The sequence below is a fragment of the Pelodiscus sinensis genome, chromosome 16 (genome assembly GCF_052426305.1).
Source record: "Pelodiscus sinensis isolate ZL-2025 chromosome 16, ASM5242630v1, whole genome shotgun sequence".
Taxonomy (NCBI): Eukaryota; Metazoa; Chordata; order Testudines; family Trionychidae; genus Pelodiscus; species Pelodiscus sinensis.
Genome location: NC_143067.1, coordinates 41,393,343 through 41,420,645, shown reverse-complemented (window position 1 = coordinate 41,420,645; position 27,303 = coordinate 41,393,343). Strand labels below are relative to the sequence as shown.

The window sequence follows — 27,303 nt, the reverse complement described above, 5'->3', positions numbered from 1 at the left end:
CCTTTTTTCGAAAAAACTTCACCTGCATCTAGACTGCTGCTGTGGTCTTTCAAAATGAAATCAAAAGAATGCAGCAGTTTTTTTGATCATTGAGAATCTCATTTTAGGAGGAATAATGCCTTTTTTCGAAAATCCTCTTTCAAAAAAAGGCATTATTGAATGCAAACAGAGCTTTTTTGAAAGAGAGCATCCAGACTGCCTGGGTGCTCTCTTTCGAAAAACCAGCTCTCTTTTTCAATAATACTGGTTGCTGTCAAGAGGCTCTCTTTTGAAAGAAGCTTATAGTCTAGATATATCCAACTATTCTGGAATAGTTTCTTTCAAAATAAGCATGCAGTGTAGACATACCTCCAGCTAGACAATATTTCAACATTATTTTTAAAATAATACGTCTATGCAGCAGGCTGTTACTTCAAAATAATAGCTAGTTATTGCAAAATTATGTTGTTGTGTAAATATGCCATAACACAGCATTAAAATAGGGCAGCCTATTCTTCATAACTACATCACAAAACATGAACATAGAAACTCACCTCCCCAACGGTCTCCATCTCATCATGTAAACTGTCAGATCCATCGCCCGCAAACACCTTCCCAGAGCTGTCACCGCACAGAATATTCCCGCCCCTCGGCACGCTGGATTTCAGGAAAGTAAATTCCTTCTTCCCGGCATCCGAGGACAAACACAGCTGGTAGGAATAAGGCAAAGTCCCATCTTCATAGCTTGGTGGGAACATGGAGCCCGTCTTGGAATAAGGCTCAGGACCAAAACACTGAAGTAACTGGGGATTTCCTGACCGCCGCAATCTCATCGCAATGGCCAGTGTCACCGTCAGGAGGAAGAGAAACGAGACCAAGGCCAAGGCCAACACCAAGTAGAACTGCAAATCAGACTGCGGCGCCGACTCAGCCGACCGGTCGCTCATTTCCGGAAGAGCCTCTTGGAAGTTCTCGGCGAACACCAGGCTCAGAGTCACGGTGGCGGAGAGAGGCGGCTGCCCGTTGTCCTTCACCAGGGCGACCAGCCGGTGCTTTACCGCATCTCTGTCCGCAAAGGCGCGGGCGGTCCGGATCTCCCCGCTGTGCAGCCCCATCCGGAAGAGCGCCGGCTCCGTGGCCTGCAGCACATGGTAGGAGAGCCAGGCGTTGTGTCCCGAGTCCGCATCCACCGCCACCACCTTCGTCACCAGATAACCCGCCTCGGCAGAGCGAGGGACCATCTCGAACACTGCCGAGCCCTCGGGCCCGAGCGAGGGATACAGGATGCGAGGGGCGTTGTCGTTCCGATCCAGGATAAACACGCTGATGGTGACGTTGCTGCTGAGAGGCGGCGACCCGCCGTCTTCGGCCTTCACTTGCAGCTCGAACGCCCGGAACTGCTCGTAGTCGAAGGAGCGCTGCGCGTACAGCGCTCCGGTCTGGGAGTTGATGGACACGTAGGAGGAGACAGGCACCTCCTGGATACTGCTGCGAAGGATGGAGTAAGTGACCCGGGCGTTGCCGTCCAGATCCCGGTCTGAGGCTTTGACGCTCAAAATGGAGGCCCCCGAGGGGTTGTTCTCGGGCACGTAGGCGCTGTAGGAAGGTTTCTCGAAGACAGGGGCGTTGTCATTGACATCCGAGATCTGCAAGAGGATGGTTTTCTGGGTGGAGAGCGGGGGGGAGCCATTGTCTGTGGCCGTGATTGTGATGTTGTACTCCGGGGACCGCTCCCTGTCCAGAGAAGATTCCGTGATTATTTTATAGTAGTTGAGGGAGGAGGACACTATAGTGAATGGCAGACTCTGTTGGATGAAACACGCGACGTCTCCGTTCTCCCTGGTATCTCTGTCGTGGGCTTTGATCAGCGCGATCACGGTCCCGGGCTCTGAGTTTTCCGGTATTTGGCTGGACACGGAGGTAAAAGTCAATTCGGGGGGGTTGTCGTTCTCATCAAGAATGTCTATTTGAATTTTGCAGTGAGCAATTTGTCCACCCGAATCGCTGGCTTCTACTTCCAGCACGTGGGTCTTTGCGTCTTCAAAATCTAAATTCTCTGCCGCTGTGATTCTTCCGTTCTCAGGGTCTAAATGAAACGCCGCACGAGCGTTTTCCGGAGTGTTGCCGAAGGAGTACGTGATCTGGGCATTTAGCCCTTCATCCTTGTCCGTGGCTTTCACCTCAAGCACCAGGGAGCCCTTCGGCACGTTCTCCCTCACGCTCACTCTGTAAATCTCCTCGGAAAATTCGGGGGCATTGTCATTGGCGTCAGTGACATTGACCCTAATCTGAGCCGTCCCGGTTCTGACCGGCTGCCCGCCATCCACGGCCGTCAGGACCAACCGATGGGACTGCTGCGTTTCCCGATCCAAAGCCTTTTCCAGCACTAACTCTGGGTATTTGTTTCCATCCGGGCTCTCCTTCACAGACAGGGAGAAATGCGGGTCCCCGCTGAGCCGGTAGATCTGCACCGAATTCACCCCCGTATCTGGGTCTCGCGCTCGCGGTAGCGGAAATCGCGCACCCGGCAGGGCTAACTCATGGATTGCTAGGTCAGCGCTACTCTTGATGAACCGCGGGGCGTTATCATTAATGTCCTGGATCGCTACAGTCACATGGAAAACGTTCAGAGGGTTTTCCACCACCGTTTCCAGCGTCAGCACACAAAGCGGAGTCTCCCCGCAGATCTCCTCCCGGTCTATGCGGCCATTCACAGACAAGTCCCCGTTCTCCCCATTCACACTGAAGTGCTGCTGTTCCGAACTGACACGGAGCCTCCGCAGCGGCAGCTCCCTCAGCTCCAGCCCCAGATCCTGGGCGAGGTTCCCCACGAGGGAACCTTCGGCCATTTCCTCGGGGATCGAGTAGCGAGTCTGCTCCGGGGCCGCGCGGCAGAGCAAAGGGAAGAAGCAGGCGAGGAGCAGTACTTGCCGTGGGGCCGCCCGGCGCCTGGTCTCCATCCCGGTCGCTGTCAGATTCGCCCCGTCCTTGCTGCCTTCTCCGTTCCCATTCATGCGGCGCCCCCCGCCCGATGCCGAGAGGCGCGCTCACGTAGCGCAAACCGAGCCGGGGGTTTGCTACGGGGCAGAGCGCTCCGCGGCGGCTCCCTCTTGCCGGACGCCTTGGGCAGGTCCCTCCGCTGCTTTCTCCCCACCCCGCCCGGCGCCGTGTGACGGAGCAAGCGCAGGCAGGAGCCGCCAGTGGATCCCGGCTGCAGCGCCGGCTCCGCATTGGCCAACAGCGGCACTCGGAGCCTCAGCCCAGAACTGCAGCAGCCGCGGTCGCAGCACGGCGCCGGCGCAGCTTAGCGACAATCGTGGGGGTTTGCTGGTTTTGTTTTGTGTTCTCCTCCTATTGTGAACGTAGCGCAACACATGCGTCCTAGGAAAAGCACTGCGAGAAGCGGACAGGGCTGCGTTTCCCAGCGTGAGCCCAAATGGAAATGGATAGTTATAGCGGTGTATACATGTATGGGTAGTTCTATTCTCATTCTTGTGTTTGTGTGCATGTGTCTCTCTCTGTCTCTCCAATTATCACATACAATGAGTTCTGTCGTTGACAGAAACGTCCATGGAACGATCACAGCCGGGGGAGAGATTCCAAATATCCTTAAAGATTCTAAGGATGCTAAAGCGTTTCACAGAATCAGGTTTAAACCAAGGACAGCACGAACTACAGCGGGTTGAAAATACTTTGAACAACTGAGGAAAACTATGTTTCTCTTCTAGCTCTTACTTTCCTTTTAAAGTTATCTTTCCCTCTAGGAGATCTGCTGATTCAAAGCACATATCTTGTTTCTAAGAAACAAAGACAAATATTCTTAGGTTACCCTTTCATACATTTCATAGGATCATAGAACAGGAAGGGGCGCCAGGGGTCCTCCAGTCCAGTCCCCCACAGGAAGGCTCTAGACCATCCCTGAGAGATGTTTGTCTAACCTGATCATAAAATTCTCCAGTTACAGACATTCCACAACCTCCCTCAGCAATTTATCCCAGTGCTTAACCACTCTGTTAGGAAGTTTTTCCTGATGTCCAACCTAAACCTCACTTGTTGCAATTTAGGGCCCTGGCTTATGGAGGTTAAGAGGAACAATTATTCACTCTCTTCCTAGTAATAATCTTGTATATATTGAAAATGTTTATCAAGTCCCTTCTCAGCTTTCTCTTCTCCAGACTAGAGAAACTCAGGGGTTTTTTTTTATTACAACTTTCCCTCATAGGGTGTGTCCTCTACATGTTCAAGAAATGTTATTGCTCCTATCTGGTCTTCCTTTAATTTGTACATTTTTTTAAAAAAATGTGGCCTCCAGAACTGGACACAAAATTCCAGTTGAGGCCCAATCACTACAAAGTAATGTAAAAGTTACTTCTAGTATATTTCTTGTCGCACTTCCACTTACACCTTCAGAATGCTGTTCCCTTTCTTACCAGCATGTTACACTGCTGATTGATAATTAGCTTGTGATCCACTGTGATTCTCAAGCCAAATTCCTTTCTGCACTACTCCTTCCTAGGCAGTCACTTCCTTTTTGTGCAAATGATTGTTTCTTGCTCTCTTTGACTGTTTTAAAAATGTGCTGTGGAAACATTTTCTAGTACTTTAACAAAACAAAAGTTAGATTGTAGAGCAGGAGAATTAACCATTACTGCTAACCACAATATAGTACAACACATTGGTGTCACCTCATCAATTCCTCTCAAATTCTCAAGGCTCAAATATAAGGCAAAATAACATTACTGGGAAAAAACCTTTAAGAAAAGAACATTGAAATTGTTTCTTCTTTTTAATCAAACATTTACATAGCTTAGTTCAAGTGTGGGCAGGACAGCCTCTCTGGGCTAAGCTGGCTGATCCGGCCCCTGGCTGCCTTGCCACACCCCCACCACCATGCCAATGGAGACCTGGGGATAGGAGCATGAACAAAGTCTCCTCCCCCCACCAAGGGTGCATGGCACCAGATGAAACTACCAGCTGTTTAAAACAGATGGTGTTTCCCTCTAGGTGTGGAATGCCCCTTCAGAGTGGGGACAGAGGGCAAAGACTTCACACTCTCCCCCACCTCCAGGCCCCGATTGGCCTGGGGGAGGAGGGGAGAGCATGAAGTCTCTTCCTACCACTGGGGGAGGAGGGGAGAGCATGAAGTCTCTTCCTACCACAAGGCTTGAGCTGCAACTAGAGCAAACTGCCAGCTGTTCAAACATCTGGCGGTTCTCTCTAGGTGTCATGGATGGGGGGAAATACTTTATGTGCTCCCCCACCTCCTGTCTGTGAGTGGGACAGCATGAGGAGTGTCCTGGTCTTGCTCCTTCCAGCTGAGGTCCTGCTGCTTCTGGGAAACATGGGATCACTTCACAAATTTGTGAAATCCCCCCCTTCACAAATTATTGCCCACCCCTAGTTCAGTTTCATGTCAACACATTTTGAGCATCTATTATTTGCAATACAGAAACATCAAGAAATGATATTTGGAGTTAAATACACTAGTTTATAATATAATTTAATATTGAGATCTGTGATATCACTGAAACATTTTGTCCTTCACTACCATGCTTGTTCTCTATGGTGATCCATGTTTCCAGAAATTCAAGAAAACTTACATACGTTCATCTCAGGTACAGGAACGTATATAGAATCATAGATTAAAGGAAGAATCCAGTTTTGAGTAGATCACTCATGATATCTGGAAAAGGAATTAGGTAATCTGTTCTCTAACTGGGTTCACAATGCAAATATATTATTAAATAAAATACATTTATGCACGTCAGCCGGATACTCTGAGGATTACATTGGCTAAAACTGCAATTCCAAATTGCATGCTAGAGTCTGGTTTGCATTATCAAGGCTCTAAGGGTTTGTCTGAACTATGGAGAACATTGACCCTGCCACAGTCAACATAAGAACATACGAGCGCCTAGACTGCGTGAGAACAAAAGTCTATCCAGCCCAGTGTCCTGTCTTCCAACAGGGGCCAATGTCAGGTGCCCAAGAGGGAATGAATAGAACAGGGAATCAAGTGATCCCTCCCCTGTCTCCCATTCCCAGGCTCTGACTGAAAAACAGAGTCCAGAGACACCCTTTCTACTCATCCTGACTAATAGCCATTGATGGACCTAACCTCCATAAATTATCTAGTTCTTTATTGAACCCTGTTAAAATCCTGGTCTTCACAACATCCTGTGCCAAGCAGTTCCACAGGTTGACTCTGCACTGGGTGAAGAAAAACCTCCTTTTGTTTGTTTTAAACCTGATATTAATTTTGATTCATGACCCCTAGTTCTTAGGTTGTCAACATTCCGGGGGTCGAATTCGCCAGTCTAAAGAACAGCTGCTAATTTGAATTGAGAGAGCACTCTCATTGGCACGGGTAGTCTTGCTCCTCTCCTGGAGTAAGGAAGCTGATGGGAGCCGGAGCTCCCGGGAATCTCCCACACAGAGCTATGTAATTAACATGTCTTAAATCAACTTTCCCCCTTGGCGTAGCCTAAATGAAAAACATCCAGGATAAACCAGAAGCAATCTCAATCTCTCTGTCTCACCTACACACACACACCACTTTCTAACACACGGATATCGATGAGATCAGCAATTAGCTACAGATTAACAGCTGCCTACCCATATAAACACAAATCACAAGTTTAAGGAGATATTAGCTCACCTGAACTGAGGACTGATCCGCGTTACTAATGTTTAACTCCTCGGCCATTAGGAAAGGATCCTTTACCTCACACGTCTGCTCGCTGGTCAGAGTGTTTGCATAGTTTGACTGGGGGAAGTTGAACTGGCTCTTCCCGGAGCCCGCGGTGAGCGACGCCTCCTGGGAGTAGGAGTGGAGAAACGCTCTGACCCCATCGATGCCCACGAAGTGCGAGACGGGAACTCCGCTGAAAGTCCCACTCGAGGAGTCCAACAGCTGCGACTCGCGCCACCGCCGGAGCCGCAGGGCCACCAGCGCTATGACGAAGGTGAGGAAGACGCAGGACACGGACGCCACCGCGATCACCAGGTACAAGGTGAGGCCGGACTGCGGCTGCGCGGGAGCCGAGAGGCTGCTCAGGTCCGACAGGAGCTCGGGGATGCTGTCAGCCACCGCCACCGTGACAGTGACGGTGGCCGAGAGAGGGGGCTGCCCGTTGTCCTTCACCAGCACCACCAGGCTCTGCTTCAGGCCGTCCCTGTCCACAAAGTAGCGCGCTGTCCGCACCTCGCCGCTGTGGACTCCGACCGAGAAGAGCCCCGGCTCCGTGGCCTTCAGCAGCTGGTAGGAGAGCCAGGCGTTCTGCCCGGAGTCCGCATCCACCGCCACCACCTTGGTGACCAGGTAGCCCGGCTCGGAGGAGCGAGGGGCCAGCTCCACTCCCGTGGAGCCATCGCTGGGGGAGGCGGGGTGCAGGATGTGCGGGCTGTTGTCATTCTGGTCCAGCACCAGGAGCCTGACGGAGACATTGCTGCGGAGCGGCGGGGACCCCCCGTCCCGAGCCTGCACCCGGAACCGAAGCTCCCGCAGCTGCTCGTAGTCGAAGGAGCGCAGCGCGTACACAGCCCCGGTCTCCGAGTTAATGGACACGGCGGAGGAGAGCGGAGCTTCGCGGCCCTCGCCCTCCAGCAGAGAGTAAGTCACTCGGGCGTTCTCCCCCCAGTCGCGGTCAGTGGCCCTCACGGAGCACACGGAGGCCCCGCTGGGGTTGTTCTCCGGCACGTAGGCGGTGTAGGACGCTTGGCCGAAGAGCGGAGCGTTGTCGTTGGTGTCCAGGACCCGGAGCGGGATGGTGATGGCGGTGGCAAGGGGCGGAGTCCCGCTGTCCGTGGCGGTGACTGTGATGTTGTAGGCGGCCACCTGCTCCCTGTCCAGGGCTCGCTCGGTCACCAGGCTGTAGTACTTGTCCAGAGACCGTCTCAGCTGGAAGGGGAGGCTGCTGGGTATGGAGCACGTGACCTCCCCGTTCTCCCCCGAATCCGGATCCTGGACGTTTAGAAGGGCGACCACAGTCCCGGGGGGAGCGTCCTCGGGGATCGCGCTTACGAGGGACCTGACAGCGATTTCCGGGGCGTTGTCATTCACATCGCTAACCACGATCACAACTTTGGATTTGTCGAAAAGGCCTCCTACGTCGTGGGCTTGCACCTGGATTTCATACAACTCAGCTTCCTCGAAGTCCAGGTTTCCCACCAGTGTTATTTCACCCGTTTTAGCATCTAAATGGAACATCTGGGGAGTTTTGTCTGCGATTTTGAGGAACGAGTAGGTCACCTCTTTGTTGACTCCTTCATCCAGATCGGTGGCTTTTACTGTAAGGATCGTGGACCCTGCCGGCACATTTTCCCACACACTCACCGTGTAGACAGGCTGACTGAAAACCGGCGCGTTGTCATTAGCATCGAGGACAGTAACGCGGATCTGCGCGGTGCCGGACCTGACCGGGTCTCCCCCGTCTGTGGCCGTGAGGATCAGCGTGTGAACGGCTTGTTCTTCCCGGTCCAGGGACTTTTCCAGAATCACTTCCGCATATTTCACTCCATCCGATCGCGTCTGAAGGTCCAGTGAGAAATGCCCGTCGCTGCTGAGCTGGTAGCTCTGGATGGAATTTAGCCCCAGGTCTGGGTCCTCTGCCTGATGCACAGAAAATCGCGATCCGGGGGCTGCAGTTTCACTGATTTTTAAATGTAACTCTTCTGCCGGGAAGCTGGGGGCGTTGTCATTAATGTCCGTGATTTCCACTTCCACTCCGTACAGCTTCATTGTATCCTCCACTATGAGCTCACAGCTCAGCAGACACTTCCCCGCCCGGCCGCAGATCCGCTCCCTGTCTATGCGCTCCGCGGTGATCAAATGGCCGCTCTCCGCATTGAGAGCAAAGTACTGCGTCCTACCTCCGGAAACGATTCGGACTCCGCGCTCCGAGAGCTGCTCCGCGTCCAGCCCCAGGTCCTGCGCGATGTCCCCCACGAAAGAGCCTCTCTCCATTTCCTCCGGGATAAAATACCGAGTCTGCCCGGAAGTCTCCTGGCAAACGGCCACCAGGATGAAACAGAAGAGGGGTCGCCATTCGCAGCGCCGGCGCCCGTGTGCATCTGCAGCGCCCATGCTGAGGCGGAAGCGCCGCCGATTCTCCCTCAGGAATGGCTGCCGAAGGTTTCCGAAAGCAGCGGGTGCGAAATCGGAAGCCACTTGCAGCCGGTATCAGCCGAGAATGCTCCGTAGAGACCGGGCAGTGAGCGTCTGATCTCTCCTTGTTCTGCAGCAGAGCGGCGGGCGGGGCGGATCGCTCAGCGCGTTTCTCTCCCTGATTGGTGAACAGCGGCGCTCAGTGTCTCAACCAATAACTGCAGCCTCCGGCGCGACTTCGGTAGATTCGTATGTACACGTGACTCGTATCTTTGTAAACAGGCGCGTTCCTGTCACTAGGCACAGCTGGCTCTGATGAATGCAAAGGAAATCCACAAATTCGTGGCGAATCTCTTTATCCCTTGTGAAGATTTGCTGATCATATTTTTGTAATTTTAATCGGGCTGCACATGAATTTGACATAAATCCCTTTTCCTCTGGAGTTATGTTTAGATGTAGTCTTTAAATGTAAGTGGATTTTGAGAATTGCCCTCAAATACGGTGCAGTTGTTATACACTAATATCCTCGTTTAGTAACATGGTAGTTGACGTTTACATCTGTAGCGTTGCGTTGTATGTTTTGTTCACATTTCAGATATTTTGACTAGGTCACATTTGTCATTTAATTCATATTATTCATTACCAAATCAATGGATTAAATGAAACCTGTGAGTATTATCTATGAGTTAGCTTTGTCACAAAGATACTATAAAATAAGTTTACTCTGTAAATTTCCATTCTGGTAGTTTTCACATTCAACTTTATAATATCTAGTTTAATTTCCTTTTATAATACTACTGCAAAAGAAACACATATTCTAATAATGCATGAAGTCAAAATATGGAAGGGACACACATTGGGTCACAGTGGACCACAAGCTACATATGACTCAGTAGTGTGGCACTGTGCAAATAAAGCAAATAACCTTCTGCGGTACACTGTCAAAATTCCCAAATCTTCCTCTTTTTCTGCTATTTATTTGTATCTCTGGACCCCTTGCTCCATTCATCTGAAGAAGAGGATTGTGCCCACGAAAGCTCATGATACTATCTACATTATTTGCTCGTCTTTAAGGCGCTGAAGGACCACTGTTTTTTAGTTTTATTTTATTTTTAACGGGAGTGTCATGAGCAAGACACAAAAAGTAATTCTTCTACTCTAATCTGTTCTGATGAGGCGTCAAAAGGAGTACTGTGTCCAGTTCTGGGCATCATATTTCAGGAAAGATGTGGACAAATTGGAGAAGGTCCAGAAAATAGCAACAAAAATTATCAGAGGTCTAGAAAATGTGACCTGTGAGAGAAGACTGAAATAACTGGGTTTGTTTAGTTTACAAAAGAGAAGACTGAGAAGAGACATAACAGCTTTCAGGTTTCAGGTACCCAAAATAGTGTTACAAGGAGGAGGGAGTAAAATATTCTCCTTAACCTCTGATGACAGGGCACGAAGCAATGAGCTAAAATTGCAGCAAGGGAAGTGGATGTTGGACATTAGGAAAAACAGAGGGGTTACGCACTGGAATAAATTGCCTATGGAGGTTTTGGAATCTCCATCATTGGAGATTTTTAAGAGCTGGTTAGACAAACATCTGTCAGAGGTCGTCTAGGCGCTAGGTGATGACTGGTCCTTCCATGAGTGCAGGGGACTGAGCTTGATATCCTCTCCATGTCCCTTCCACTTCTCGTATTCTAGGATTCTATGATTCTCATTCTCTCTCTCTCTCTCTCTCTCTCTCTCTCTCTCTCAATGGGTACGTCTAGACTACAGGCTTTGGCGACAGAAGTTTTGTTGACAGATACTGTCGACAAAGCTTCTGTCAACAAAGAGCATCTAGACTACATCCAGTTCTGTCAACAAAGCAAGCCGCTTTGTCGACATAGCAGTGTAGACACAAAGGACAGTGTAGATGCAATAATGCCTTCTGTTGACAGAACTCTGTTGACAAAAGGCATTATTCCTCATAGAATGAGGTTTACAACGTCGACAAAACTGCCGAGTTCTGTCAACGTTATGTCAACAGAACTCAGCGGCAGTGTCGACGCCGGTATAGTTTTGTCGACAAAAGTGGACTTTTGTTGACAAAACTCTGTAGTCTAGACACACCCCTGTAGTCTAGACACACCCCAGAAGTAGAACCAGCAGCCTACACATATACATAGTTATATACTATATATGTGGAGATAATAAATAAATTACATTTAATAAATTACAGAGCCATGAGGTGAATAGGATCAAATGTATTCAATTTTGTAGGCATCTTTAGCCACTTCAACTGCACTTTGAGCATGATTGCACACTTTTGAGGGCAACCAATGTTCTAAAATTTTCAAAACATAAGGCCTTCAGAAATGTGATATTCTGAAATATCAACGTTCCAAGGAAATGTTTCGTTCCTCCCCTCAGTAGTGGATTACACTCTTCCCCTCCCAAAATATTTACCTGACAGACATGACAGTCAATATTTTGTCCTGCTCCAAAGACAATTTTAAGGGTCAATAACTGAAAAATAAGAATGTAACCAATCCATTGGATTAAGCACTTTCTCCTAGCTCTGGAAAAAGGAAAGAGAGTTAACTCCAGAACATGCCATGGGTATGCATAGAAAGACATTTTAAGAGTTGTAATAACCCCTATGATCTGTGAACATTAGGATGCATGGCAGCTATGAAAACTTGGCTTGAAGAAAGACAAAAAAATTGTTAGTCCCTCAGATAATTGTAAAATATTTCCATCCTGTAAATTGCGAGACATATGCAGAACATATTATGATATTTTGTCAATGTTTTTAAATCATTGTTTGCTTCTGTTGATCTGCATAATTATGTTACAGTTCTGCCACCTGCAGAAAAAGAAATCACCACAAAATTATGCCAATAACTCCCTTCTATGATACCATACTTCAATATCATGCCAGAAAATCTCAAAGACCAAGGTGAAAAGTTGGTAAAACATATTTGAATATTAGTGGTGATAACAACCACCTAATAGCTTAAAGAAGAGGTATTCAAAAATATATGGAAAAGTGTTACAGAAAATTTACTATTATCGTTACATAATTTTAATATTTTTGCCATCATTGGAAGAAGCACATCTTACCTGAGATGCACACATATTTCCACAGATTGCATTTATTTCAGTTAAATGTTTTATAATGGGATATGAATAGTAAAAATGGATGTGCACTTATGGAAACACAAGGGAATTGGAAAGGCAGAGTTTTATCTCAGATTCAAATGCAGAGCTCCTCTGTGACACACTCAAATCAATTATCTTTGACCCCCATTTCTTCATCTATTAATGGAGACAGTCTTTCTTTGTCATGCAGGGATTTTTGTTCTGAAAACAAATTCCTTTTCATATGTTGCATACAACAACATTCCACATCAAGATGGATTCCGGGCTATCAGGAACACCATCCCCGATGACAGCACTGCACACCTGATTACAGAACTCTGCAACTTTGTCCTCACTCACAACTGCTTCCGATTTGGAGACAATTTGTATCTTCAAGTCAGTGGCACAGCCATGGGCACCCTCATGGCATCACAATATGCCAATCACCAGGTCTTTATGGCTGACATGGAACAATGTTTCCTCAGCTCTTGCCCCCTAAGACTCTTACTCTATTTACCCTACATTGATGACATCTTTATCATATGGACCCACAGGAAAGAAACCCTTAAAGAATTTCACAGGGATTTCAACAACTTCCACCCCACCATCAATCTCAGCCTGGATTAGTCCACATGAGAAATCCACTTCCTTGACACTATATTACTATCAAATGATGGACAAATTTCCACCACCCTATATCGGAAACCTACCAACATCCACACTTACCTTCATGCCTCTAGCTTCCATCCCAGACACATTTCTCAATCTCTTATATACAGCCAAGTCCTAAGAGACAACTGTATTTGCTCCAACCCCACAGATAGAGACAAACACCTAAAAGATCTATACAGAGCGTTCTTAAAACTGAAATACCCACCTGGAGAAGTGAAAAAACAGATTGACAGATCCAAACAAGTAGCCGACATGAACTACTTCAAGACAGGCCCAGAAGAGAAAACAACAGAATTCCACTTGTTGTCACCTACAGTCCACAACTTGAACCCCTCGAACGCCATTATCAACAATCTACGACCTATCCTGGACCATGAACCTTCACTCTCAGAGGCCTTGGCAGGAAAGGCCTTTTCTCGCTTACAGACAACTATCTAGCCTCAAACAAATTCTTTCCAGTAACCACTCAACACACCTCCATCATAAGCATGCAGGAACCCATCCGTGCAATCAGCCCCATTGCCAACTCTGCACATACATCTATACTAATGATTTCATCACTGGACCCAATGACATCAGCCACCATATCAAAGTCTCATTTCACTGCATATCCACTAATGCAATCAAATGCAGGAAATCCCAACCTCAATGTATATTGGCCATACTGGACAATCTCTATGGGAAAGAATTAATGGACACAAATCAAGTATCCAAAAAAGGCAACATACAAAAGCCTGTTGGAGAACACTTTAATCTTCCTGGACACTCATTAATGGATGTTCAAGTCACTGTTTTGTTTCAGACCAATTCCACAAGCCAAATACACAGAGAAGGATTGGAACTTAACTTCATTCACAAGTTTAATTCTTATGCCAATTAATTGTCTAAACAAGGAAATAGGCTGGCTTACACACTATCTTCAAACTTTTAATAACTTAAAATACCCACAAAACAATGGAGGTGATAATGGTTCTTAACAGACTCCTGTAACTACATGAACTATCTACCCAACATCTACATGTTAGAGTGCTGCTAAGCTGTTTTATTTACTCACGGTCTCTCTTTTTCTCCCCTCCCCCGTCCCTCCTTCACTTATTTATCCTTGGTTCTGGACTCCATTATACTCTGGTCATCCGAAGAAGTGGGTTTTGTCCATCAAAGCTCATAATACCATCTACATGCATTGTTTGTCTTTAAAGTGCTACTAGACTATTTGTTGTTTTTAAGGGTTTTTTTTTGGCATATGTGATACTTCAAGCACCATAGAAATACAGTCAAGAGAAACATCTAAAATAATCAATGCAATACTTCAGAATGCCAATCTACGATGCAAAAATACCGAAAAAGGAAAACCGCAACTCACCAGCCCAGTTACCTCCGTCTCCCCACGGGAACGGCTACATCCATTGCTCACTAGTGACATCCCAGAGCTCTCACTGCGCAGAACATGCTCCGCTCCCTGGGCACTGGGTCTCAGGAAGGTGCAGTTATTCCCCTTTAAGTCCGAGGACAAATACAGCTGGTAGGAATAAGGCAAAGTCCCATCTTCATAGTTTGGTGGGAACATGGAGCCCGTCTTGGAATAAGGCTCAGGACCAAAACACTGAAGTAACTGGGGATTTCCTGACCGCCGCAATCTCATCGCAATGGCCAGTGTCACCGTCAGGAGGAAGAGAAACGAGACCAAGGCCAAGGCCAACACCAAGTAGAACTGCAAATCAGACTGGGGCGCCGACTCAGCCGACCGGTCGCTCATTTCCGGAAGAGCCTCTTGGAAGTTCTCGGCGAACACCAGGCTCAGAGTCACGGTGGCCGAGAGAGGCGGCTGCCCGTTGTCCTTCACCAGAGCGACCAGCCGGTGCTTCACCGCATCTCTGTCCGCAAAGGCGCGCGCGGTGCGGATCTCCCCGCTGTGCAGCCCCAGTCGGAAGAGCGCCGGCTCCGTGGCCTGCAGCACATGGTAGGAGAGCCAGGCGTTGTGTCCCGAGTCCGCATCCACCGCCACCACCTTCGTCACCAGATAACCCGCCTCGGCAGAGCGAGGGACCATCTCGAACACGGCTGAGCCCTCGGGCCCGAGCGAGGGATACAGGATGCGAGGAGCGTTGTCGTTCCGATCCAGGATAAACACGCTGACGGTGACGTTGCTGCTCAGAGCCGGCGACCCGCCGTCTTGGGCCTTCACTTGCAGCTCGAACGCCCGGAACTGCTCGTAGTCGAAGGAGCGCTGCGCGTACAGCGCTCCGGTCTGGGAGTTGATGGACACGTAGGAGGAGACAGGCAGGTCCTGGATGCTGCTGCGCAGGATGGAGTAAGTGACCCGGGCGTTGCCGTCCAGATCCCGGTCTGAGGCTTTGACGCTCAAAATGGAGGCCCCCGAGGGGTTGTTCTCGGGCACGTAGGCGCTGTAGGAAGGTTTCTCGAAGACAGGGGCGTTGTCATTGACATCCGAGATCTGCAAGAGGATGGTTTTCTGGGTGGAGAGCGGGGGGGAGCCCTTGTCTGTGGCCGTGATTGTGATGTTGTACTCCGGGGCCCGCTCCCTGTCCAGGGGGCTGTCCGTCACCAGCTTGTAGTAGCTACTGGAAGACGATATTATTGTAAAAGGTAAATTGTGTTGCAGGTGACACGTCACTTCTCCGTTTTTCCCACTATCTGGGTCCCGGACTTTGATCAGCGCGATCACTGTCCCGGCCACCGAGTCTTCAGCTACCAAGCTGAACTGGGATGTAAATGTCACTTCCGGAGCATTGTCGTTCTCGTCAAGAATTTCTATTTGAGCTTTGGAGTGAGCTGACTGGCCACCCCCATCCCTGGCTTCTATGCCCAGCAGGTATGTACGTGCGTCTTCAAAATCTAAAATCCGTGTAGCTATAATTCTTCCTTCCTTGGGATCTATAGAAAACGCCGCACGAGCATTGTCTGGAAGTTTGCCGAAGGAGTACGTGATTTGCGCATTTAGCCCTTCATCCTTGTCCGTGGCTTTCACCTCAAGCACCAGGGAGCCCTTCGGCACGTTCTCCCTCACGCTGACTCTGTAAATCTCCTCGGAAAATTCGGGGGCATTGTCATTGGCGTCAGTGACATTGACCCTAATCTGAGCCGTCCCGGTTCTGACCGGCTCCCCCCCATCCACGGCCGTCAGGACCAACCGATGGGACTGCTGCGTTTCCCGATCCAAAGCCTTTTCCAGCACTAACTCTGGGTATTTGTTTCCATCCGGGCTCTCCTTCACAGACAGGGAGAAATGCGGGTCCCCGCTGAGCCGGTACATTTGCACCGAATTCACCCCCGTATCTGGGTCGTGCGCAGATTCTAGTGGAAAGCGCGCGCCCGGCAGTGCGGATTCAATAATTTCCAGATCGATGTTGTCTGTCTTGAACCGCGGGGCGTTATCATTAATGTCCTGGATCGCTACAGTCACGTGGAAAACGTTCAGAGGGTTTTCCACCACCGTTTCCAGAGTCAGCACACAAAGCGGAGTCTCCCCGCAGATCTCCTCCCGGTCTATGCGGCCATTCACAGACAAGTCCCCGTTCTCCCCATTCACACTGAAATGCTGCTGTTCCGAACTGACACGGAGCTTCCGCAGCGGCAGCTCCCTCAGCTCCAGCCCCAGATCCTGGGCGAGGTTCCCCACGAGGGAGCCTTTGGCCATTTCCTCGGGGATCGAGTAGCGAGTCTGCTCCGGGGCCGCGCGGCAGAGCAAAGGGAAGAAGCAGGCGAGGAGCAGTACTTGCCGTGGGGCCGCCCGGCGCCTGGTCTCCATCCCGGTCGCTGTCAGATTCGCCCCGTCCTTGCTGCCTTCTCCGTTCCCATTCATGCGGCGCCCCCCGCCCGATGCCGAGAGGCGCGCTCACGTAGCGCAAACCGAGCCGGGGGTTTGCTACGGGGCAGAGCGCTCCGCGGCGGCTCCCTCTTGCCGGACGCCTTGGGCAGGTCCCTCCGCTGCTTTCTCCCCGCCCCGCCCGGCGCCGTGTGACGGAGCAAGCGCAGGGCAGGAGCCGCCAGTGGATCCCAGCTGCAGCGCCGGCTCCGCATTGGCCAACAGCGGCACTCGGAGCCTCAGCCCAGAACTGCAGCAGCAGCGGTCTCAGCACGGCGCCGGCGCAGCTTAGCGACAATCGTGGGGGTTTGCTGGTTTTGTTTTGTGTTCTCCTCCTATTGTGCACGTAGCGCAAGACATGCGTCCTAGGAAAAGCACTGCGAGAAGCGGACAGGGCTGCGTTTCCCAGCGTGAGCCCAAATGGAAATTCGACATGTTTTCAATATGCGTGTTGTATCTACTGATAAAAGGTAACAGTTCTCAAGAGTTTTTTGCCCCTGTTTACAATTGTTTGCGTGTATGTGGACCAGTGCGTCCCGCTGTGTGTGTCATCCATTAAATACAAGGACAACAATTTGCATGGAATAAACTACATTCTCCGCAACTACATTCTCTTACCGGCGAGATTCCGCAAAGCGCGTTTCTAAACTGTTTGAGAAAAAGCAATGGGTATTCAACCCAATGACGCGAAAAATATAAATGTAAACGGCACAGCTGGACCATGGTTGTGTTTTGCCCTTATTGTCCCTTTTAGTTTATCTTTCCTTTGAGAGTAATCACCCCACTCAGAATGCATAGGCTGTTCCAAAAAACTACCGAGAACATTCATCTTTTAAAATTAAAACCCAGGTCCTTTCTGTCATAGAAGCGTGCAAAAGAACACGTTAGTAGTTTCCCATACATTCCAAATACCAAACATGAATGGAAAAGCAGTTCTAAGGAGCCAGTGTATTCAAACTCTTCCCAGGGATATACAGACTGTCTGTGAGTCTGGTTGTTCAAGAACTCATGGTAAGCTGTAAGAGCTAGGACCTCCAAATTTGGTAAGCCCCTTCCTCTTCTCCTAACTTAAAGCCAGGTCAGGGTTTGGCTGTGCCAGGAATTAAATTGTTTCTCATACAATAGAAAGACAGGAGTTTGGCAGGAGGGACGGTTATACTGCAGAATGACGGGCGGGGGGAGGGGGGAGCAGCAAGGGACCAGAAATGGGGACTGGAACAGCTATAGCACTATTTGGCCAGCAGGAGCAGGAGCGGAGAAAAGGACAGCCGTCTACTATAACAGAGCTGGGCAATAAAAACTGGGGGTCCACCAGGGTTAGGTCTGGAGGGCCACTATATTTACCTATGCCTCTACAGGTGTTAGCAAGCACAGCTCTAGTTGGCCACAGAGCGCTGTTCACAGCAAACGTCAGTGCCACCAAGTGATGTGGCTGGGGACACCACTTCCTGCCTTTCCTATTGGCCGTGAATAGTGATCTGTGGTCAAAGAGAATTGTGGTCGCCCTTTACCTGCAGAGACAAAGGTAAATATAGCGATAGTGGACTAACCCTGACAGGCCAGATCAGGCCAGTGGGCTGGTATTTGCTCACCCCTTTACCATACGTTTCAGAGACTTTGTCTGTTTGTCTACGTGTCTGTCTGTGCCCCAGCCAGGGGACATGCACCCCTCCCCTGGGTGTGCCCACTGCACAAGACATGGACAGAGGCTTCTTACCTGGCCCCAAGATGCTGTAGTGAGAGAGAGCTGGGGTTCTCCACTCTCCCCAGGACAGCCTGCAGACTGAACCCCTTATCCTCAGTCCCGCCCCAGAACGATTTAAATACAGAAAAACAAAACCTATCTGAGTTAAGGTCTTCAAGGACCCCGGGGTAAGTCTTCTAGCAAAAATATATTAGTGTAATGTATCGTCAAATTCTCCCAAACGCTCAATGCTCTTCTTAATCAAACATTAACACTGATTGTGTATAACTACCCTGTATTATTTGTAGTACGGAAGGACAGAGGAAACCATTCTGGGAGTTAAATATTTTGGTTTATCAAATAAGTTAATATTGAAACATTTTGCCCTATTGTAACATTCCTGTTCCATCATCTATATTTCTGAAAATATAAGAAAATGTCTTTACTTTCTAATACCTCAGGTAACATAATTTATATAATATCACAAATTAAAGACAGACTCAAATTTTGAACAAATCACCATTTCAAGAGATCTGCAAAAGGCACATAAAAATCTGTTTTCTAAATGGGTTCATAGTGTGAATATTATCACATAAATCTATGTACGTATAGGCCCAATTCTCTCAAGACAACACTAATTCCAAACACAATAGTGAAGAGCACGATGGAATCCACTTCGGATTATCAAGGCTTAACTGAAAACATCTATAATAACCAAGGAAATCTCTCTAAGACAGAGCCCAACCCTCCCTCTAATACAGTCCCCCGAAACACTCGATGTGTTAAAAAAAAACAACAACAAAAAACAGGACTATGTAGCACTTTAAAGACTAACAAGATGCTTTATTAGGTGATTAGATTAGATGTGTTCAGTAATTCTTAGAGATTAACAGCAACCTGCATTTAAAAATATAAACCACGAGATTAAACAGATATTAGCTCACCTGAATGTTGGACTGATCCCTGTTACTGTCTAACTCTTCGGCCGTTAGGAAAGGATCCTTTACCTCACACGTCTGCTCGCTGGTCAGAGTGTTTGCATAGTTTGACTGGGGGAAGTTGAACTGGCTCTTCCCGGAGCCCGCGGTGAGCGACGCCTCCTGGGAGTAGGAGTGGAGAAACGCTCTGACCCCATCGATGCCCACGAAGTGAGAGACGGGAACTCCGCTGAAAGTCCCACTCGAGGAGTCCAACAGCTGCGACTCGCGCCACCGCCGGAGCCGCAGGGCCACCAGCGCTATGACGAAGGTGAGGAAGACGCAGGACACGGACGCCACCGCGATCACCAGGTACAAGGTGAGGCCGGACTGCGGCTGCGCGGGAGCCGAGAGGCTGCTCAGGTCCGACAGGAGCTCGGGGATGCTGTCAGCCACCGCCACCGTGACAGTGACGGTGGCCGAGAGAGGGGGCTGCCCGTTGTCCTTCACCAGCACCACCAGGCTCTGCTTCAGGCCGTCCCTGTCCACAAAGTAGCGCGCTGTCCGCACCTCGCCGCTGTGGACTCCGACCGAGAAGAGCCCCGGCTCCGTGGCCTTCAGCAGCTGGTAGGAGAGCCAGGCGTTCTGCCCGGAGTCCGCATCCACCGCCACCACCTTGGTGACCAGGTAGCCCGGCTCGGAGGAGCGAGGGGCCAGCTCCACTCCCGTGGAGCCATCGCTGGGGGAGGCGGGGTGCAGGATGTGCGGGCTGTTGTCATTCTGGTCCAGCACCAAGAGCCTGACGGAGACATTGCTGCGGAGCGGCGGGGACCCCCCGTCCCGAGCCTGCACCCGGAACCGAAGCTCCCGCAGCTGCTCGTAGTCGAAGGAGCGCAGCGCGTACACAGCCCCGGTCTCCGAGTTAATGGACACGGCGGAGGAGAGCGGAGCTTCGCGGCCCTCGCCCTCCAGCAGAGAGTAAGTCACTCGGGCGTTCTCCCCCCAGTCGCGGTCAGTGGCCCTCACGGAGCACACGGAGGCCCCGCTGGGGTTGTTCTCCGGCACGTAGGCGGTGTAGGACGCTTGGCCGAAGAGCGGAGCGTTGTCGTTGGTGTCCAGGACCCGGAGCGGGATGGTGATGGCGGTGGCAAGGGGCGGAGTCCCGCTGTCCGTGGCGGTGACTGTGATGTTGTAGGCGGCCACCTGCTCCCTGTCCAGGGCTCGCTCGGTCACCAGGCTGTAGTACTTGTCCAGCGACCGCCTCAGCTGGAAGGGGAGGCTGCTGGGTATGGAGCACGTGACCTCCCCGTTCTCCCCCGAATCCGGATCCTGGACGTTTAGAAGGGCGACCACAGTCCCGGGGGGAGCGTCCTCGGGGATCGCGCTTACGAGGGACCTGACAGCGATTTCCGGGGCGTTGTCATTCACATCGCTAACCTCGATCACAACTTTGGATTTGTCAAATCGGCCTCCCCCGTCTTGCGCTTGCACTTCGATTTCATACAACGCGGATTCCTCGTAGTTCACGTTGCCCATTGCTGTTATGTCGCCCGTCTTCGAGTCCAGGCGGAATATTTGGGAAGCCTTGTCTGTGATTTTCCTGAATGAGTATTTTATCTCTTTGTTGACTCCTTCATCCAGGTCGGTGGCTTTTACTGTAAGGATCGTGGACCCTGCCGGCACATTTTCCCACACACTCACCGTGTAGACAGGCTGACTGAAAACCGGCGCGTTGTCATTAGCATCGAGGACAGTAACGCGGATCTGCGCAGTGCCGGACCTGACCGGGTCTCCCCCATCAGTGGCCGTGAGGATCAGCGTGTGAACGGCTTGTTCTTCCCGGTCCAGGGACTTTTCCAGCACCAGTTCCGCGTGTTTCACTCCATCCGGTCCCGTCTGAACATCCAGTGAGAAATGCCCGTCGCTGCTGAGCTGGTAGCTCTGGATGGAATTAGTCCCTAGATCTGAGTCCTGCGCCTCTGGGAGGAGAATGCGAGATCCCGGCGCCGTTGTCTCGCTGACTTTTAACTCCATTTCTTCAGTCGGGAAGCTGGGGGCGTTGTCATTAATGTCCGTGATTTCCACTTCCACTCCGTACAGCTTCATTGTATCCTCCACTATGAGCTCACAGCTCAGCAGACACTTGCCCGCCCGGCCGCAAATCCGCTCCCTGTCTATGCGCTCCGCGGTGATCAAATGGCCGCTCTCCGCATTGAGAGCGAAGTACTGCGCCCTACCTCCGGAAACGATTCGGACTCCGCGCTCCGAGAGCTGCTCTGCGTCCAGCCCCAGGTCCTTTGCCACGTCCCCCACGAAAGCGCCTCTCTCCGTTTCCTCCGGGATCGAGTAACGAATCTGCCCAGAAACCGCATCCCAAAAGGTAACCAGCATCCAGCAAAGCAGAGCTCGCCTCTGATTCCGCCGGAGCCGCGGTGCCGCAGCCATTCCGGGAGACGCCTCCGATTCTCGCTCAGCGAAGGGCTCTGTCCTTGAGCAAACGCTTCCGAAAACACCAGCTGTTAAACCAAGGCCAGTTTCCCCGAATATTCCCCTCTGCTGCGGTCCGGATCCGCTCCGGGCTCTGAGGCGGCGGGCGGGGCGGGGTGGATCGCTCGGCGCGTCTCCCTCTCTGATTGGTGAACAGCGGCGCTCAGCGCCTCAGCCAATAACTGCAGCTCTGCGCTGGAAGTTTTAAACCCGTCGTTTTCTGTCGTATTTAATGTCGCAAATAAGCGTCGCGGGAAGGAACAAACTGCTGGGCGGTGGCGAATCTCTGAAGGAATTACTGGTAATAAGCTTGTGTTGTTGAAAGATCCCCTGTATGGATTTTCCAGATTCGTCATATCTCTGTGTATGAACCAGGATGGGTAAATGGGGGGGAGAGAGAGAGAGACAGAGCTCACGAGCGAGAGAGAATCTTTCAGTTTTACCGTCCATCCGTTTGCATTTCATTTTTGTGTTCTTCAGTTGTTATATTCGAATGTTCCCTTTCTAGGACCTGACTCCTGACATACACACTTGACGCATGAAGTAACATTTTGTTCACATTTCAGGTATTTTTGACTCGGCCACATTTGCTATTTTAGCCACCGTGTTCATTGTCAGCTCAGTGGATGAAATAGGAATACAGAAAATATAAATGCTAGTCTGTGGATGAGATCTCTGAAATGTGTGATATACAATAATCTGTACTCCATATATTTTCAAGTCTTGTGATTTTCACATTCAGTTAATAAAAGAGAACAGAATGATAGGTTTCATTGACAATTCCACCAGATGAGGGATAATATGCCAATAATGCAGAAATGTAAAATATGAAATGGACAAACTTGATATTTATGTATAGATGCCCAACATACAGATGTTATGCAGATATATAACATATATGGTAGCGATTGCAATTTGACAAACTGTCTACCCATGTGGTGAAGAAAATCACTCCATTAAGTGGTTTATCCTACATCTTGGGTCACTGAATTTCACAGACTTCAATGCCAGAAAGAAACCACTGTGGTCATCTAGTCTGACAGCTTGCAATATCGCAGGCCAGCCACTCACTCCTTTGACAGACCCATAACCATTGTGTGAGTTACTAAAAACCACACATCATGATCTAGAGTTCAAATTAAAGAGAATTCACCATTAATTCTAGTTAAACCAGTAAGTATGCCATGCCCCATGCTGCAAAGGTAGGTGAACCACACATAAGGTCTCTGCCAATTTGACCCAGTTCCTTCCCAACCCAAAATATGGCAATCAGTTAGATGTTGTGCATGTTGGCAAGACCCACCAGCTGGACATCTGAGGAAATTGTGTTGGTAGTAACTCAAAGCCTTCCCATCTAGTGCACCATCTCCTTCCAGTGAGGATATTTGGTACTAACAGTCATTGATGGAGCACAAACTACTTGCCATTGTAGGCAACCTCATCATACCTTCGATTCCATAAAGTTATCAAGCTCTGTCTTGAAGCTAGCTACGTTTTTTGCCATCACTACTCCCCTAATCAGAGTGTTCTAGAACTTCAGCCTTCTGACCGCTGGAAAATAGTATCAAATTTCAAGCCTAAGCTTGTTATAGTCTATTGTTCTTGTGCCAACATGGGTGCTTAATTTAAATAACTGTTTCCCTCTCTGGTATTGATCCTTCTGACTTATTTATAGAGAGCATTCAGATCTTCCCCTCAGCCTTCTTTTGGTTAGACTAAACAAGCTAAGCTTCCAGAATCTCCTCTTGGTGTAGGACTTCCATTCCTCTGATTATCAAAACAGCCTTTCCCTGCATCTCTTCCAGATTAAATTCATGTTTCTTAATCATAGAATATGATAATTACATCCAATATTCCAAATGAGGTCTCTCCAGAGTCTTGTATCAGTGTATATTTCTACAGGAAACACCTTACCAGATGAGTCATAAGATTGCATTAGTTTTTTCATGGATACATCATTTTGGTGGCTCATAGTCTCTCTCTGGTTGACTGGTTAGTACACCTGGCCATTCTCCTCCTCTGTCACATACAACTGACACATACATAGCTTACAGCCAAAATTCTTGTTTAGTCTCCAAGTGCATGAGTTTTCACTTTACACTATTAAATTTAATCCCATTACTATTTCTCTAAATTTCAAAAGGTCATTCATATGTTCAGATATGTTATTCCAGTCCACTTCCATTTTGTCAATACCTCCCAATCTTGACTTGTGCCAGTCTCATATTTTATTAGCACACTCCTGCCTTTGGTGCTGACATCATTAATAAAAATGTTAAATAATATTGCTCCCAAAATTGATCTCTGAGGAACTCCCCTAACAGATGACATCCAGCCTGACAATTCACCTTTCAATATGACTCATTCTAGTGTCCCCATTAAACACTTCCTTATCCACATTTCAATTCTCATATTGCCATCTTCTCCACTGTAATAATTTCCCATGTAGAACTATCAAATGCCTTCCTGAAATCCAGGTAGCTTGGATCAACCACATTTCCTTTGTTTAAAAACTTGGTTGTCTTCTCCAAGAAGGTGTGATGGCGCATTGGGGTTTTCCCGTCTCCTGCACCCCTGTAATGGCCCCGACAGACTCCACCAGCTGGTAGAACAGAGGGAGTTTATTGCTTCTCCAGGATACAGCACAGCACAGATGTCATCTGGTTACAGGGCAGGCTTAGGATGCCTCAGCCCCCCTTGAGATGGGGGAGACTGGGCCCCTAAACTCCAGCCCCTTCTCCTAGGCTCTCCTCCATGCTCTCCCACAGTAACTAACTAAATTCCCTTCCAGCCCTGCCCCCCAGTCAGGGAAGCATTCCACCTTCCTTTGTTCCTCTCCATGGGGGGTGTCTGGCCACTGGTTCAACAAGTTTGGCATTACCTCTGCCTAGCGAGGTTTTCCCTGCTGGGTCTTGCTCCAGACAGCAGGGGTCACCACAGCCCAGCAAGTACCCCCACTACGTCACAACTTTCTCTTTTAAAATTTGTTCTACAACCTTGCATACAGTTGAGGTCAAACAAAAAGGCCTCTAGAATCCTGGATCACCTCTCCACCACCTTTCGTATAAATAGGTCTGTATATTAGCAATTTTCTAGTCCAGGGGTTCTCACACATCATTGCATCACACGGCCTCATCTGACAACAAAATTACTACATGAATCCAGAAGCACGGAACAAAGCCTGAGCCAGCCTGAACCCCAGGTGAGGGGATCAAAGCCAAATCCTGAGCCCTGCTGCTGATGGCAGTGTGACTCAGGCTTGGGTTTTGGCCCTCGGTGATGAGACTAGGGCTTCGGCCCCAGGTTACAGCAAATCTAATGCCATCCCTGATGACCCCATTAAAATGGGGTCACAATCAACTTGGGGGTCCTCACCCACAGTTTGAAAACTGCTGTTGTAGTCATAAGTCATGACTCCAAGTTTACAGATTCATTCAGTTACAATCTGTCTGCAACGTAATTTTTCAGGAGCACTTCAGAGGTCCCAAATCACTGAGCTCTTCCAACATGGAAATGTTTTGAGAGAAATATTTTCTTACCCTCTCCAAATGTGGACTCTGCTTCCTCACCACACCTAGAAATATTTAAATGGTAACAAAACAAGGAACAGTTCTAAGGCCCTGTCTTCATTACGCTCAGGGGTGGCCCTAGATTAGCTGCCAGCAACTCGAGCCCTACACAAACCATGCAATCAGCGCCCCCATCTCCAAATCCCTCAATGATATTGCACCACCATTTGGCGTCCCATTAACTTGGCACTCTAGGCGACCACCTAGGTTGCCTATACGGACGGGCTGCCCCATATTACCTCAACACTGTAGCAATCGATCTACTGGCCGTCAATTTTTGTGTCTATTTAGACATGATAAACCAATCTCTGGGTGTACTCCTGTCCATGCCAGGTACCCCATTAAGATGAGAAGAGTAGCCCCCACCAACCTCACCTAATAAAAGATGCTGCAGTGAGTATGTCAACTTCAGTGGCACTGATAAGTGTAACAAGGCCTAAGGTTCACTACCTGGAGATCCTGAAAGGCTGTTAGGTAGATCTATGTTACTATAAAGGAGAGTTTCATATTCCCATTGGGATTCAAAACTTATTCATAACTCATAAAAGTGACACAAAGAAATTTCCCCAAACTTGACATTTGTATGTAGACATAGGCTTTCAAAGGACATTTTTAAATATTTGCATACCTGCTTATGAACACTTAACACTGGATCAGGGTAGCTGACAGAAATCTGGCATTACAACTTCAAAGAAAAATTGCCTTACAACTTTTTTAATCTTGCAAGTATTTGTAAAGGTGTTTTCCCATTTAATTGTGTGGAATACCCAGAATGAATAAGACTGTTGCATAAATACTTTATTATCACTTACATAGCATAACTATACCCAGGCTCTGCCACTGCTGAGGAATAAAATCATAAACACTTATGCCAATAAAATTTCTATAACACACCATAGTCTAACACAACCCTATAATGGGAAACATCTGAACTTTTTCTAAGCAATAAGTGTATTTTTCTTTATTTGTCGCTATAACCTAAGATCTTATACAATCATAGAATCATAAGACTGGAATGCACTTTGAGAGATCATCCAGTTTAGTTTCCTGCTCATACAGCAGCACTAAATATCATCTAGACCATTCCTGATGGTGTTTATCTAACCTGCTGTGACATAGTGGGGGTACCTGGCTGGTTTCTTTCTCGATCTTGGCGCTCCTTCTCTCGGTCCTGGCGGTCCCTCTCTTGGTCCTCTGCTTCCAATTCCTTGATCCGCAGCTGGATCTCCAGCCGCCGCAGCTCTGCTTGGCTGGCCCCTGCCCTAGATGGGCTGCAGCTTGCAGGCCTCCTGGGGGAAGCTGTCTCATCTCTCCGGTGAGTTCCAGCACTCCTCCCCCTCTCTGAGCCTGACACACTCTCAGGGGGGGTCTGGCTGCTTCCCCTGGGGACAAGATCCTGGCCCTGTGGCTGGTCGTTCTCTTCCAGCTGGACAATCAGCTGGGCCTTGGTTGCTTTCTGCACAGGCAAGCCCCTCTCTCTGCACAGCCCCACCAGCTCTGCCTTCAAGAGTCGGGTGTAGGCCATCTGCCCGCTGGGCCCCTCGGTGCAGACTCACCAGTCTAGTGCTGCAGCGCCCCACGATTCCCAGGAACCGATTCGCTCTGTCTCCAGCATGCCTGGCTCCAGGGCTCTTGCTTCTACGGTGCCTTGTCGCTCGCCGCTGGAAGCTCCATCCACGGGGTGCAGTGCAACCCACTTCTGACACCAGTGTGACGGCGCGTTGGGGGTCCCCCGTCTCCTGGACCCCGAAATGGCACAAACAGACTGCACCAGCCGGTGGAATAGAGGAAGTTTATTGCCTCTCCAGGATACAGCACAGCACAGATGTAATCTGGTCACAGAGCTGGGCTAGGATGCCTCAGGCCCCCTTGAGATGGGGGAGACTGGGCCCCTAAACTCCAGCCCCTTTCCCTAGGCTGTCTCCTCCATGCTTCCAGCCAGCAACTAA

At 49.4% G+C, this 27,303-nt stretch overlaps 1 protein-coding gene across 20 annotated transcripts in view; it reads right to left on the bottom strand.

Annotated features, from left to right (window-relative positions):
- LOC106731829 (protocadherin gamma-C5-like) overlaps positions 1 to 27,303 on the bottom strand; it is a 237,111-nt gene that overhangs the window by 84,848 nt on the left and 124,960 nt on the right. The window contains exon 1 of one of the 20 annotated variants that reach the window (XM_089769597.1): positions 19,326 to 22,414. The exons of 16 other annotated variants lie outside the window; for them this stretch is intronic. In XM_089769597.1, coding sequence (XP_089625723.1) covers positions 19,326 to 21,743 — 2,418 coding nt within the window. In that variant the 5' untranslated portion in view covers positions 21,744 to 22,414. Of the gene's footprint in view, positions 1 to 533; positions 4,799 to 6,637; positions 9,752 to 14,234; positions 16,855 to 19,325; positions 22,415 to 27,303 lie in introns of those variants that run through there. 3 more of the 20 variants (XM_089769589.1, XM_075900023.2, XM_089769587.1) reach the window with 3 other exon arrangements.